General features: G+C 46.1%; 1 protein-coding gene across 1 annotated transcript in view; it reads right to left on the reverse strand.

The window, feature by feature from the left end:
• Positions 1 to 1,624: 1,624 nt before the first annotated feature.
• The window catches only part of LHX1 (LIM homeobox 1), a 38,006-nt gene continuing 24,266 nt past the window's right edge, over positions 1,625 to 15,364 (reverse strand). The window contains exons 3-4 of the mRNA XM_032216129.1: positions 4,517 to 4,682; positions 1,625 to 2,004 (exon numbers count right to left, since the gene is read on the reverse strand). Of these exons, the coding sequence (XP_032072020.1) occupies positions 1,625 to 2,004; positions 4,517 to 4,682 (546 nt within the window). The remainder of the gene's footprint in view (positions 2,005 to 4,516; positions 4,683 to 15,364) is intronic.

Raw genomic sequence — 15,364 nt, forward strand, 5'->3', positions numbered from 1 at the left:
TGAAAGCACTGAATGAAACACGGCTTATCTAAATATCAGATTTTCTAGTTTTATTAAAAATTCACAATTTTTTTTAAATCCAACTCCCCCCCCCCCACTTCATACAGTGAATGGTCTAATATGCACTGGAGGTCACACGAGCTTAGTTTTATTTGAACAATAAAAGACCTATGCGAAATTTAATATATAAAGAGAAAAAAAAGTGTAGCAGCGGTTGACTGCATATTTGATCATAAAATTTAAATATTTTGGACTTTCTTTTAAAGACACAAAAATAAAAGCTGTGGGGTCTATATAAGTCATATTAACAATTCCATTAATGATGAACAGGACTGAACATTAGCAAAGATGTTAATTTTCCCCCTCCTCCCCTTAACCTTGTAACACTTGGTTTAAAAGATTTCCCTGGCCTATGGGTACCTACCACCCAGGTTTTGTGCTATGGAATTGTTTATTTGGCAACCGTCTGATTTTTTTAAAAGGTTTGTCTTCTTTTGTCTTGTGTAAACACCATCTCAACAAACTAGAAGTGACTCATAAGCCCTGTAACGTCCTATTACATCTACAGGGGAGGGAAATCAAAGGGAAAAAAAAAATAAAGCGAAGATGAACGATTTTGGTTGATTGCTCAAAATACTTTGCTTTTGAACAAGAGGTTCTAAAACAGGATTATTATTATTATTATTTTTGTAAAACATTGAGCTCCTGAATTTTAACATTCGACGTAAACAGTTGACTGTTTTTTTCCCCCCTAGTTCCATAGAGTCTTTATTTGTTATTTGTTTAGCTTTTATTTTTTTTTATGCGAAGGTAGAACACTTTATTCACTTTTTTTTTCAAGTCATTCTTTTTAAACATAAAAGTCAAAGAGGACTTCTGTCTTTTGAGGATTATTGGTGTGTGTTGCTTGGAAAAGGTAGAAAGTTGATACTGAGGGCTAACATTTAAATATTTGTTACTCTGGTCACCCCCACCCGCCCAACAAAAAAACAAAAAAAAACCCTTCCCAAAAGAACAATAAAATAAACTACATTTTTGTCTGCCTGAGAAGCAAATTCAGAGGCTCAAGAAGTCATTGTGAACTGCGTTCAACTTTCAGAGGCAAAATTAACAAGCAATAAAATCATAATTTTTAAAAAAATTGCTAGAATTCTTTTAAGCTGTTTGTTCTTCCCTTTTTCACTCTCTTGCGGACCTTGGCTCGCTTATTTTTTCATTCAGTACTAGTTTCTTTTTTTTCCTGATGGAAAGGTTAACTCCTCTCAATTCCTAGAAGGATCGTGTTGTGAGCATCCAAGGATAAGCCATCCCGTAATATATATTGCGGTATCAAAACACTTCACGAGTGTCTTTTTCACTCAGTACAAAAGGAGGAGGTGGGGGAAGCGATCTTCCTTCATTCTGTTGTGTTAAGATTGTCCCCCAGTTCGTAGCAAAATTTCCCTGGGCTCTGAATAAATTCAATTAATTCTCAAGAATTAAGCCGAATGAGAGAGAGAAAAAAGGAGTGAGGGGTGGGGGTGGGATGTCTATTTCTTGAAACTCATTTCTATACATCGCGGTATATGCAGGATGGAAATTGCTTGACTCATGCCTTCCCGAACATAGTTCCAGGTGCGTAAAGCTACCATACAACAGCCTCATTCATTTCCGGTGGATGTGACAAGTGGTTACCGTAGTTACCACCCCCGTTGACCGATATGGACGAAAATGGAGGACTTGGTCCAAAGACTTCTGCTGACATGGAGTGCAAGGAACCAGGTAAATTGGGTTCCGGGCTAGGCGAGTCTCCGGGAGGATGGGACATGATGTCTGTGAAACGTTGAGCTTCGCTGGACGGGTGGTGTCCAGGTACGGGATGGTCCATCCCCCCAAGTGGGGTCCCTGATGGTCCTGAGGAGGGTATGAAGGGGAGATCCACTGGGGTCTGCGCTTGGGAAGATGGAGGTCCTTGCGGGAAAAAATCATAATTGCTTCCGGGTCCATAATATTCACTCTGATAATCTAGTGAATGGAGAAGAGAAGGGAAAGGAAGAGATTAATGTATTAAATTTATATAGTTCATTTCATTTCATTTCTTGAATTTATAGGCCGCCCAATCCTGGAGGACTCCGGGCGGCTTACAGAAATGAAAAATATTAAAAAAGGATTAAAACAATAAGATACAACAAGATTAAGAAAAAACACAACATGCACCCAATCAAAGAGGGGCTGGACCTCAATCCAGAGGTCAACAGCCCCAGGCCTGCCGGAAAAGCCAGGTTTTAATAGCTTTACGGAAGGCCATGAGAGTGGGTAGGGTCCGGATCTCTGGGGGTAGCTCATTCCATAGGGCTGGAGCGGCAACAGAGAAGGCCCTACTCTGAGGCGTCGCTAGCCGGCATTGTCCAGCTGAAGGCACCCGGAGAAGGCCCATCCTGTGCCATCTTATTGGTCTTAGGGAGGTATGCGGCAGGAGACGGTCTCGTAGGAATCCGGGTCCTAGGCCATGTAGGGCATTAAAGGTGATAACCAGCACCTTGAATCGTGCTCGGAGACCAATGGGAAGCCAGTGCAGCTCCCGGAGGATAGGTGTAGTATGGGTGTACCTTGGTACACCTAATATTGCTCGCGCGGCTGCATTCTGGACTAATTGTAGTCTCCGAACACTTTTCAGGGGCAGCCCCAAGTAGAGCGCATTACAGTAATCCAGTCTTGAGGTGACGAGGGCGTGAGTGACCGTTTGAAGAGCCCACCGGTCCAAATAGGGCCGCAACTGGTGCACCAGGCGAACCTGGGCAAAGCCCCCCCTGGTCACAGCCGACAGGTGATGTTTCAAAGTCAGCTGCGGATCCAGGGGGAGGCCCAAGTTGCGGACCCTCTCTGAGGGGAGCAAATTTTCTCCTCCCAGGCTTAAGGACGGACTAGCTGGACTGTCCTTGGGGGGCAACATCCACAGCCATTCGGTCTTGTCAGGATTGAGTGCGAGTTTGTCCGCTCCCATTCAGACCCTAACAGCTTCCAGGCACTGGCACATCACTTCCACCACTATACTGAGTTCGCACGGGGCGGACAGATACAACTGTGTGTCGTCCGCGTACTGGTGGTATTCAAACCCGTGCCGGCAAATGATCTCACCCAGTGGCTTCATGTAGATATTAAATAGGAGAGGGGACAAGACCGACCCCTGCGGCACCCCATAATTGAAGGGCCTAGGGGTCGACCTCTGTTCTCCGACCAACACCAACTGTGACCTGTCGGAGAGGTAAGAGGAGAACCACCGTAAAACGGTGCCTCCCACTCCCACCTCTTCCAGCCGTCGCAGAAGGATACCATGGTCGATGGTATCGAAGGCCGCTGAGAGATCAAGGAGCACAAGGATAGAGGAATGCCCTCTATCCCTGGCCCGCCAGAGATCATCGGTCAGTGTGACCAAAGCGGTTTCGGTGCAGTAACCAGGCCTGAAACCAGACTGAAAAGGATCTAGTTGCCCAACTGACAGTGGCTCTGGGCGGCGTACAGAAATAAAACCCTAATACAAACCCCGATCCAGGGAGTCCTCCACTTACAACCATAATTGAGCCCCAAATATCTGTTGCTAAGCAAGAATTTTGCCCCATTTTATGACCTCTCTTGCCGGGATTGTTAAGTGAATCACTGCAGTTATTCAGTTAGAAACACAGTTGTGAAGTGAACATGGCTTCCCCATTAACTTTGCTCAGCAGAAGTTCTTTAAAGGTGGTCACATGACCCCGGGACCCTGCAACTGTCATAAATATGAGCCAATCACCAAGCATTAAAATTTTGATCATGTGACTGTTGGGATGCTGCAACGGTCATAAGTATGAAAAATAGCAATAGTACTTAGACTTCCATATTGCTTCCCAGCCCTCTCTAAGCGGTTTACAGAGTCAGCCTCTTGCCCCCAACAATCTGGGTCCTCATTTTACCCACCTCGGAAGGATGGGTGGCTGAGTCAACCTTGAGCCGGTCAGGATCGAACTCCTAGCAGTGGGCAGAGTTAGACTGCAATAGCAATAGCCCTTAGACTTATATACTGCTTCACAGTGCTTCACAGCTCTCTCTAATGGTTTACAGAGTCAGCAATTTGCCCCCAACAATCTGGGTCCTCATTTTAGCGACCTCGGAAAGATGGAAGGCTGAGTTCAACCTTGAGCCTGGTGAGATTCGAGCTGCCGTACTGCAGACAGGCGGCAGTCAGCAGGCGTAGCCTGCAGTACTGCATTATAACCACTGCACCATCGCGGCTCATAAGTTGCGAAGAATGGTCCTGAACTATTTTCAGGGCCATTGCAACTTTGAACAGTCATTAAATGAACTGTTCCAAGTTGAGGACTGCCCGGATAACATCATCCTGTTAGCTAAAATCTGCTATCCAGACATTTTTGGTTCCATTGTTCCCTGCTTTTCCTGGTACAAATGGAGGGGGGGGGGAGAATAGCAACAGAAGGGAAGAGATCCAAAGCCCAGAACGTAAAATCGAATCTCTTGTCTGCCATCCCCTGTCTTTACTCACCTCCGTAAAAGGAAAACGGCCCATTGGGAATGAGCTCGCCCGGCTCCAGACGGTCCACCAGCGGTCTCATGCGGCGAGGGCTGCGGAAAAATGCGTGCCTGCGGGCCCCCAGGGCGCTCAGCTGTTTCATGCGCCTTTCCTTAGAACGCCTGTTCTGGAACCAAACCTGCCAGGGAAGAAGGAGGGGAAAAAAACCTGGGGTAATCCATTTTTTTCCTGGCCTTTGGTAAGTAGAATAGAATAGAATAGAATAGAATAGAATAGAATTTTATTATTTGTATGCCGCCCTTCTCTGGGAGGACTCAGGGCGGCGAACAATTCAAGGGGGAAAAAGGGGGAACATAAAAAAAACAAAATACAAATAATAAAAGTAAACAACAGTCGCACAACCATACATGTCGAGAGGGGAAGGAACTCATCACCACCAGGCCTGTCGGCAAAGCCAGGTTTTGACGGCTTTTCGGAAGGCCTGGAGAGAGGTGAGGGTCCGAATCCCTGCGCGGAGTTCATTCCAGAGGGCCGGAGCTGCCACAGAGAAGGCCCTCCCCCGGGTAATAGCCAGGTGGCATTGGCTGGTAGATGGCACCCGGAGGAGGCCAACCCTGTGAGATCTAATAACCTGAGATCGTAACAATATTAATTGCAGATAGGAACCACGGAGCAAGCACACCATTGCAAAAATGAAACCAGAGGTGGGATTCACTTACTGTTACTACTAGCTTGCCCAGCACCGGAAATGTGAGCGTGTGCATGCATCATAAAACATGGCAATTCGCTCTCGCGTGCTGTCCGCATATGCGTGCGGTGTCACAAAACGCAGCAATTTGCTTGCTTGCGCCGTCCACAGATATGTGCGGCTCACTCACAGATCGCCACTACCGATTTGCCCGAACCAGTCCAAACCGGCTGAATACCACCTCTGAATGAGAGGTTCAAAAGTGTTATTTCTGTAAGGGCACTTTGTGTCTGCGGCACTGCAGCTGCTAGAATTCTCTCCTTGCGGCTTTTAAACTTTTCTTCAGTAAAGATTGTTAAAATATTCATGACTGGGAGAGAGATGGGAACAAGGTCAGGCAATGAATAGGCATAGCAACTAAGTCAGCCAATGGGAGCTTAAACAGATCTGAGTCTGTGCAGAGAATCGAAACAGAAACTTAAGCAGTCTGCTGTTCTGAGAAGTAAACTAGCAGTCTGTCTGGGCTTGTCTGTTGAAATGAGGCTAACTGCTTGTGTTGGCCTGTAACACTCTTGCCTTGTGTTTACTTGGAAGAATCACCTGTTGGTATTGTACATTTATTCATCTATTCTTATCTATATAAAGAAGGTAATGAATCCCGCTGCATCAGTTATGTGCGTATGGATTTAAATTTATGCAACAAATTCTAAAGAAAGACGGATTAAAAGTTCTTGGATTCTTGGAAAGGAAAGATGCATGAAGAAAACCAAGGACAGTGCTCGGAAGCAACTCATTTTAAAAGCAATAAACCATATCCCACGTGGGGAACCTTATTTACATTAATTTATTATATGACTCTTCTTTTATTAGTTTATTGGTTTTTTATATGAGGTTTTCTAGTCTGTAAACTGCCTTAAATCGCCATGGGTAAATAGGCGGCAATATAAATTCCATCCATCAATCAATCAATTTCTAAGAATACTCCCACAAATTCCGACCAGGCAATCCATTTATACAGGTAGACCTACAACAACAATTGAGCCAAAAGTTTTGTTCATAAGTGAGGCATTTGTTAGGTCGGTTTTTCCTCATTTTACAACCTTTCTTGCCATGCTTGTTAAGTGAACCACTGCAGTTGTTAAATTAATCACCTGGTTGTTAAGTGAATCTGGCTTCCCCCTTAAATTTTCTGATCAGAATGTTGGAAAAGGTGATCGCATGACTCGGGAATACTGCAACAGTCATAAATACATGCCAGTTGCCCAGCATTCTGAATTTTGATCACGTGGCCACTGGGATGCGAAGCTACAATGTTCACAAGAGTGAAAAACCATCCTAAGTCACTTTTTCCAGTGCCATTGTACCTTTGAATGGTCACTAAATGAATTCTGGTAAGTTGAGGACCACCTGTATATAAACAGAGCATAAACCCCATTCCCTTCTAGCACTGATGATGTTACCCAGTTGGGTAATGTATCGTCTGCAAGAAAACAAGCAAGCTCAAAGAATAAGGACCCCACAGTCATCGTTCTTCTCCTCCTCCTCCTCCTCCTCCTCCTCCTCCTCCTCCTCCTCCTCCTCCTCCTCCTCCTCCTCCTCCTCCTCCTCCTCCTCCTCCCTGTAAACCCCATTCCCTTCTATCACTGATAAAGAGCCGAGGTGGCGCAGTGGGTAGAGTGCAGTACTGCAGGCCACTTCAGCTGACTGTTATCTGCAGTTCAGCGGTTCTAATCTCACCGGCTCAAGGTTGACTCAGCCTTCCATCCTTCCGAGGTGGGTGAAATGAGGACCCAGACTGTGGGGGCGATATGCTGACTCTGTAAACCGCTTAGAGAGGGCTGAAAGCCCTATGAAGCGGTATATAAGTCTAACTGCTATTGCTATTGCTATGTTCCCTAGTTGGGTAAAGAATCATCTGCAAGAAAACAAGCAAGCTCAAATAGCACCACGGACGCCACAGTTCAACCCTGAGCTACAAATGTTCTCTTCTATTGGTCTTTAAAAGCATTTGAAATGTTAACAACCCATATTAAAGAAATATTCATTTTGGAGATATATCAGTTTTGGAAGTGAAATAGTTCAGCTGCTGGAATTCTAAGGCCTCAAAAATTAGGAAGATTTTTGTCCACATAGACCGGTAAGTCTCTAAGGATGGGGGAGTTATAGTTTAATTTTTTATTTGAAGGGCTCCTGAATCTGTTATCAGTCTGGGAAGCAATACACACGGTTTCCTTGATTAAACCAATTTTCTGGGTTACACAAGATAAAACTTGTGTAGCAAGAAGATAAACCCCACACAAACCTTTCAGATTGTCTAGATGCAAAAGTAACCAGCCTTTGTTGGGGTTGCTGCAGAGATTTTACTCCAACCCAGTTTATGTACGTACATAAATTGCTCTCCTTCCTGCAAGTGCCCACAGAAAGCTTCCACATTTCTTGACATTTTTTCATGTGGAATTCCACCTGATCTTTTTTTTTTTAATTTTAGTTTGTCAAACATGTGCAAGGTAACAGGTGTTAGTATAAACATGGACGTGAACACAAGAAATGAGTACAAATAAATGGGGACAGTAGGACAGGGACGATAGGCACTCTGGTGCGCTTATGCACCCCCCTCCTTTACGGACCTCTTAGGAATGGGGCAGGGGTGGGTTTCTCGCCCCGTTCCAACCGGTTCGGTTGGAACGGGGCTGGCGGTGTCCTCGTGCAGGCGCGCGGCGCACGCATGCGTACTAGCGTCTGTGCGATGCTCCAGCTGCTCCTGGAGGATCGCGCAGGCACTGTATGCGTCCTGTGCAAGCGTGGAAGCGCAGAACTCGTCAAAACTGGGTAAGGAGCGCGGGCGGGCGGGTGGGCCCTTCGCCGTTCCCGGAAGTTACTTACTTCCGGGTTCGCCGACCAACCGGTTCGCAGGGACCGCCACGAACCGGTTGAAACCCACCCCTGGAATGGGGTGAGGTCCACGGTAGACAGATTGGGCCTCCTTCAGGTACTGTCAACCGGGCAATGCCGGTTGGCGACTACTCGGGGGAGGTCTTTCTCTGTAGCTGCTCCGGCCCTGTGGAATGATCTCCCCGCAGAGATCCGAACCCTTCCTACTCTCGCGGCCTTCCGTAAGGCCACTAAAACCTGGCTGTTCCGGCAGGCCTGGGGCTGTCGACCCCAAAATATGGTCCAGCCCCACTTGGAATGGAGTGCATGGTGTGTTTTTAAATCTATCTCTTCTTTCTTCTATTCCTTTGGATTTATTTGTATTGTTAGCTGCCCGGAGTCCTACGGGATTGGACGGCATACAAATGCTATTAAACTTTGAAACTTTAAGGTTGAAGCTGGGGGTGGTGGTGTTGAGGATGTAACAAGGGAGTTGGGTAGAGCATTCCAGGCGTCAACCATTCTGTTGTTGAAGTCGTGTTTTCTGCAATTGAGTTTGGAGCGGTTTACCTTGAGTTTCTATCTATTGCTTGCCTGTGTATTATTGAGGCTGAAGCTGAAGAAATCGTTGACAGGTAGGAAGTTGTAGCAGACAATTTTGTGTACTATGCTTAGGTCTGACTGTAGGTGGCGTAGTTCCAGATTGTCCAAACCCCAAATTTTGAGCCTAGTGGCATAAGGGATTCTATTGTTATTATTACTTCTTGTTATTATTATCTGTTATTGTATTCTATTGTTATTGTTATCTATCAGGGGAAGCAGTGAACTTAAGAACGTAAAGCTGCAACTTTTCTTGAGTGTTTTGAGTGTTGAACTGCGTGGCCCGTCAAAACCGCGGTCCACTAAAGCGCGCCCGATTAAAGCGCGTACGTGACATCAGCAGCAGCGCGACAAAAAAAATTAAAAATAAATTAAATTAAAATTAAAATTAAATTAAAGCAAGCCGATTCACATAAAGGTAAGGGTTAGGTTTAGGGTTAGGGTTAGGGTTAGGTTAAGGGTTAGGGTTAGGTTTAGGGTTACGTTAAGCGTTAGGGTTAGGTTTAGGGTTAGGTTAAGGGTTAGCGTTAGGTTTAGCGTTAGGTTAAGGGTTAGGTTTAGGGTTAGGTTTAGGGTTAGGTTAAGGGTTAGGTTTAGGGTTAGGTTTGGGGGGGTTAGGGTAAGGTTTTCGCTTTAATTTTAAATTTACCGCTCACAGCGCGATGTTTTAGTCGCGCTGTGATGACGTCACGTACGCGCTTTCGTCGAGCGCGCTTTATTCCACCGCGGTTTTGTGGTGGAACCGTTGAACTGATTGGTGTCTTTCTTTTGGAACCATGCAGAATTCAAATCAGAGATTTGCACGGTTCCTTTCTAATTAAAAAATGGGAATAAAACAAAACTCCCCTTCCTTCCCACCAAATTGCCTCCAAAGAGGCTTCTGTTTTTCTACAAAGAGCGGTTGTAGGAATTGGGTACCGTAAAGATAAAGGTTCCCTTCGCACATATGTGGTAGTTGTTTCTGACTCTAGGGGGCGGTCCTCATCTCAGTTTCAAAGCCGAAGAGCCAGCGCTGTCCGAAGATGCCTCCGTGGTCATGACTAAAAGCCAAAAACGCATGGAATGCAGTGACCTTCCCACCAAAGGTGGTTCCTATTTTTCTACTTGCATTTTTAAGTGCTTTTGAACTGCAGAAGCTGGGACAAGTAATGTGAGGTCACTCCGTTACGCGGCACTAGGGATTTGAACTGCCGAACCGCTGACCGTTCTGATCAACAAGCTCAGCGTCTTCGCCACTGAGCCACCGCGTCCCTAATAGGAATCGGGTATGTTTGGTTTAATGAAAACAAGAACTAGAGGTGACATGATATCCGTCTTCCATCTGACGGGCTGCCACAAAGAAGAAGGGGGCCAACCTGTTCTCCAAAGCGCCTGAAGGCAGGGGAAGAAGCAATGGATGGAAACTATTGAAGGAGAGAAGCAACTTGGAAATAAGGAGAAATTTCCTGGCAGTTGTAGAACAATTGATCAGTGGAACAACTTGCCTCTAGAAGTTGTGAATATTCCAACACCAGAAGTTTTTAAGAAGAGATTGGACAACCATTTGTCTGAAATGGGATAGGATCTCCTGCTTGAGTAGGGGGTAGGACTAGAAGACCTTTAAGGTCCCTTCTGGCTTTATTATTCTGTATTTTCATTCTAAATGATCATGTTATAGTTATATGTTCTGCAGATTTAGAAGTACAGAAAGAGAGATGGGGAGAGGGGGAGAGAGAGAGAGAGAGAGAGAGAGAGAGAGAGAGAGAGAGAGCACACCATGATTATAAAGAGAGGACTTGAATATAATCTACCTGTATTGGTACTGTACTGAACACTTCGCCACGTTCTCAATTCCACATCCCACAGAATAATAAATTTGTTCCTTTGTAGAATGAGACGGATGGCATATAAATGGAATCCACCCATTCATCAATAAAATTTTTAAAAATCTGCCAAAGTGCTAAATAGATCGTATGCTACATCTCAACCCCAAACCTACACCGATTGAACCCTGGTATGCCATCTCTACTTGCCTGCAGGCAAAATGCATGCCACTTCATGGAAGTCATCAGCAGGTTCCAGCAGAAATGTCATAAATCAGGGTCTCCAACCTTGGCAACTTTAAGCCTGGAGGACTTCGACCCCCAGAATTCCCCAACCAGCTTTGCTTTGAATTCTGGGAGTTGAAGTCCGCCAGGCTTTGGATCGTAAGTCATTTTTTTCGGGGCCGTCATAACTTCAAACAGCTGCTAAGCAGCCAATTGGGAGTCAAGGATGTCCTGTAGAATCATCTTCTTTTAATGACCCCCTAATCCCTTGCGGGGTGGAGTCTGGGCATCCGAATGGAGCTGAGTATTTACTGGCCAGATGCCCTTCCTGTTGCCAATGTGGAGTTATATTCAGCGGATATATTCTGATCGTGCGCCAGAGAGAGAAACGTCTGCCTCTACCTAGGATCGAACTCACAGGATCCTGATTGTGAAGCGACAGCTCCACCTCTAGGCCAGCGCATCACTCAAGGATGTCCTGTAGTGTCGAATGTGATGGATGAATGAATGAATGAATGAATGAAATCTCCCCAACCTCTTAGCCACCATACCTGAGTGATACTGTCATACTGTCTGAGTTGAGGGATGATCCAGTAAGTGGGGGATTACTGACCCAATGGGTAGAGATCCTTTGAGATCAGGGTCTTGGCTCCTGCAATTCACTTCTGGCCAAAGGCAGTTGGCTCATTAGAGATTGCTGGAACAATCTAACCATCGCCGCAGTCATGCGGCAGCCCCATAAACGGAGCTCCGTATCACCCCCAAGGTTGGAAAGTGCTATAAATCAGGGGCATGAAACTGCCTTTTGCATCTGCTTCTAAAATTTCCCCGAGCAAGAGTAAAAGAAGGGGAAAATAAGTGAAACACCAAGTTGCAAGGGGAAGAGGGCGGAATGCATCCATCAGGTCGAGATTAACCTCAATTTTGTTTTGAAATTCTGCTCCCCGCTTGGCAGACAAGGTGGGGGGGGGCCTTGTGAAGAAGCAAATCTAGAGACTGCAGAGGGTGGGGGCTCCACCACTGGAGGTTTTCAAAAATAGACTGGACAACCCTTTGACCGGGATGGATATAAGGGTCTCCTGCCTAGAGCAGTGGGTTGGACTAAAACAGGGGTCTCCAACCTTTTGAGCCTCAGGGACCACTAAATTCATAATTTTAAATCCCATGGACCACTAATATGATCTGTCTAATCTAATGAATGGCTGGCTGGGTGTGGCTAGGTGGTCATGTGTCTGTGTGGGTGTGGCCAACTTGCTGTCACGCATGTCGAGGGGCGCTTCGCCAGCCTCTACTCGCTCCTCCCCTCCCAGCCATTCCTCGCCTTCCAGCCCGGGCTCCTTATGGCCTCAACAGGAAGCAGTTGTTGGAGCTAAGCAGCCACCAGGAGAAAGAGTTGGCAAAACAGCTCAGTTCAAACTGGATCTGACCGGGAAGGAGGATCAGCAGAAGCACCTCACTGAGGACTGTGAGCATGGGCTTTCCAAGCAGAGGGGAGACCTGCGGGAGTGCAAGGCCAGGTGCCGGCACCTGGAGGCTTAGCGGGATGAGATGGTCAGCCAGTTTCAGGCCATGATGCAGTCCCACTGGAACGAGGCCCCCCGGCTCTTTGCCACCAGTGGCGTTTCCCTCCAGCCTTCGCCCAAAGCCCTACACCAGGAGGCTGAAGCAGACCCCAAGTCGGAATTTCTGCCCCACTCTGACTCCCACAAAAAGACCCCGAAGGGGGAGACTCTCTGCAGCAACACAAGCGTTCATTGCATGCATCCGTCCCAGGGGCCGTAGTTTGAGGAATCCTGATTTAGTGCAGTATAAAAAATGCAAATAATTTTTCTGCCAACCACCAAAGTTTTCTTGCGGACCACCAGTTGGTGACGGCTGGACTAGAAGACCTCCGCAGTCCCTTCTAGCTCTATGATTCAATGTTTCACCTTAACTTCTCTTTGGCCCAAATCCCCAGACTTTCACACCAACTCTTTAGTTAACCTGTTTGCCAAACAGGCTTATCTGAGAAGGTTTAGAGACCTTCCTTGTTGAATATACATCCATTCAACCAGAGAAGCTTAGGCGCGGTGGCTGGTTGTGGGTGCGTTTGTGTATGCAGAACCTTTCCCTGCAAACCGAAGTGACTCTGTTAGTTTATGGTTAAATACGGTGGACATATGCAGAAAAGGAGTTAATTCAATCATCACATCAAAAGGCTTCTGTGGACAGAGCAATTGGGTGAGATCTTGATTGCGTTTGGAAGGTGAGACAATTTCAGTGGTGTGTTTGCCCTTCTTTCTTTGCACAAAAGGTTCTTTGCAGCATTAGATAATCCTAACATATGGGGGATGGTGTGTGTGTGTGTGTGTGTTTGTGTGTGTGTGTGAGAGAGAGAGAGAGAGAGAGAGATTCTTTCAATCAGACCTCTGATACTTGAAAGTGCAATGTGCTTTATTTGTGTTAGAATTTGCATATTTCACCGGATTTTCAGAATCAAGGAATTGTAGAACTGAAAGAGATTCTATCCTAAGAGTCTACCATAGATAGGAAGACCATCAGCCATCCTCAGGAGATGGGGTGGGGGAGGAAACTTCCAGAGAGGGAGTGCCTGCGAACTCCACTTAGAACCATAGGCCTGAAGAAACTTTGGGGGTCTCTCAAATGAAGCTAGCAGAACTAACCAGTGGTGGGATTCAAATAATTTAACAGCCAGTTCTCTGCCCTAATCATTTCTTTCTAACAACCAGCTCACCAAACTGCTCAGAAAGTTTAACAACTAGTTCTCCTGAAGTGGTGCGAATTGGCCCAATCCCACCACTGCCTTAAACTCATGATGGTGTGTCACAGGTGGCACGCAGAGCCCTCTCTGCGGGTGTGCAAGCCGTCACCCCAGCTCAGCTCCAACGTGCATGAAATGCACGCCTCACGCCAGCCAGCTGATTTTCAAGTCTCTGCCGGGCCATTTTTGGTCCCAGGAGGCTTCAGGGAGGCGTGCGTGCACTCACACGCATAAACATGCTTTCGGCACACGAGGATAAAAAAGTTAGCCATCACTGCCTTAAACCTACCACTATTTGCTATCGTGTCTCCCCTGGTCCTTCTTTTCTCTAGACCACCAATATCCAACTCCTGCAACCATTCTTTATATGTTTTAGTCTCCAGGCCTTTAATCATCTTAATTGCTAAGATGATTAAAGGCCTGAAGGCCATCTAGATCAGGGGTCACCAATCTTTCGGATCTCAGGGACCGTGGCACGACAAAACCGCGCTCGTCAAAATAGCGGTGATAAAATTGCATCGCTAAAGCTGCAACGTCATCACCGCGCATCATCACCGCCGCGACAACAGTGCGGCAACAGAAGGGCGCTTTAAAATGGTGCCGCGGCAGAAAGCTGATTTCAATTAAGGTAAGGGTTAGGATTAGGTTTAGGGGTTTGTTTTAGGGTTAGGGTTAGGTTTAGGGTTAGGTTTAGGGTTAGGTTTAGGGTTAGGTTTAGGGTACTGAGTGCTTGGGAATGCGCGGATTTGCCCTCCGTGATTATGTCATCGCGGTAGGGTCACGTTTTTCCTTAGCGCTTAGAACGGCGCGAATTAGTCTTCGTGCTTATGTCTCCGTGGATAAGGGCTTCGCGGATTTGTGGTGGAACCCTCAGGGACTACTAAATTCATAATTTTAAATCCCGCGGATCACTAATATGTTTTTTAAAAATATTATCTAGTGCAATTTTTAAAAAATGCAAATAATTTTTCTGCGGACCACCAACATTTGCTCGCGGAGCATCAATGGTTGATGATCATTGCTGTAGATGGCCTTTAGGCTTTTAAACATCTTAGCAAATAAGATGATTAAAGGCCTGGAGACTAAAACGTATGAAGAATGGTTGCAGGAGTTGGATATTGGTGGTTCTAGAGAAAAGAAGGACCAGAGGAGACACGATAGCAGGGTTCTAATATTTGAAGGGCTGCCACATAGAGCAAAGGGTCAAGCTATTTTCCAAGGCAGCTGAAGGCCAGACAAGGAACAATGGATGGAAGCTGACCAAAGAGAGATTCAACCTGGAAATAAGGAGAAATTTTCTGACAGGGAGGACAATCAACCTATGGAACAGAAGTTGCCTTTGGAAGTTGTGGGAGCTTCATCACTGGAGGCTTTCAAGAAGAGACTGGACTGCCATCTGTCAGAAATGATGTAGGGTCTCCTGATTGGGCAAGGTGGTGGTGGACTAGATGACCTATAAGGTCCCTTCCAACTCTGTTAATCTGATATCAGTATTCCAGCATTAGAGGGGCTGCCACAAAGAAGAGGGGGTCAACTTATTTTTTCAAAGCACCAGAAGGCAAGACAAGAAACAATGGGTGCAAATTAATCAAGGAGAGAAGCTACCTGGAGTTGAGGAGAAACTTTATAACAGGACAATTAACTAGCGGAACAGAATTTGCCTTCAGAAGTGGTGGTTGCTCCATCACTGGAGGTTTTTAAGAAGAGACTGGACAGCTACTTGTCTGAAATGATATGGGGTGGGTGGGGCTGGACTAGATGATCTCCACACTCCCTTCCAGCTCTATTCTGAATTGAAATTCTGAATTGAAAGATAGGACCTACCACTATTGGCCCGTCTGCTGTTCGCAGAGAAGCAGCAGTCTACGGAAACAGACTCAAATCCTCACAGGTCTCCAACCTTGGCAGGATGA

The sequence above is a fragment of the Thamnophis elegans genome, chromosome 4, assembly GCF_009769535.1.
Source record: "Thamnophis elegans isolate rThaEle1 chromosome 4, rThaEle1.pri, whole genome shotgun sequence".
Lineage (NCBI taxonomy): Eukaryota > Metazoa > Chordata > Lepidosauria > Squamata > Colubridae > Thamnophis > Thamnophis elegans.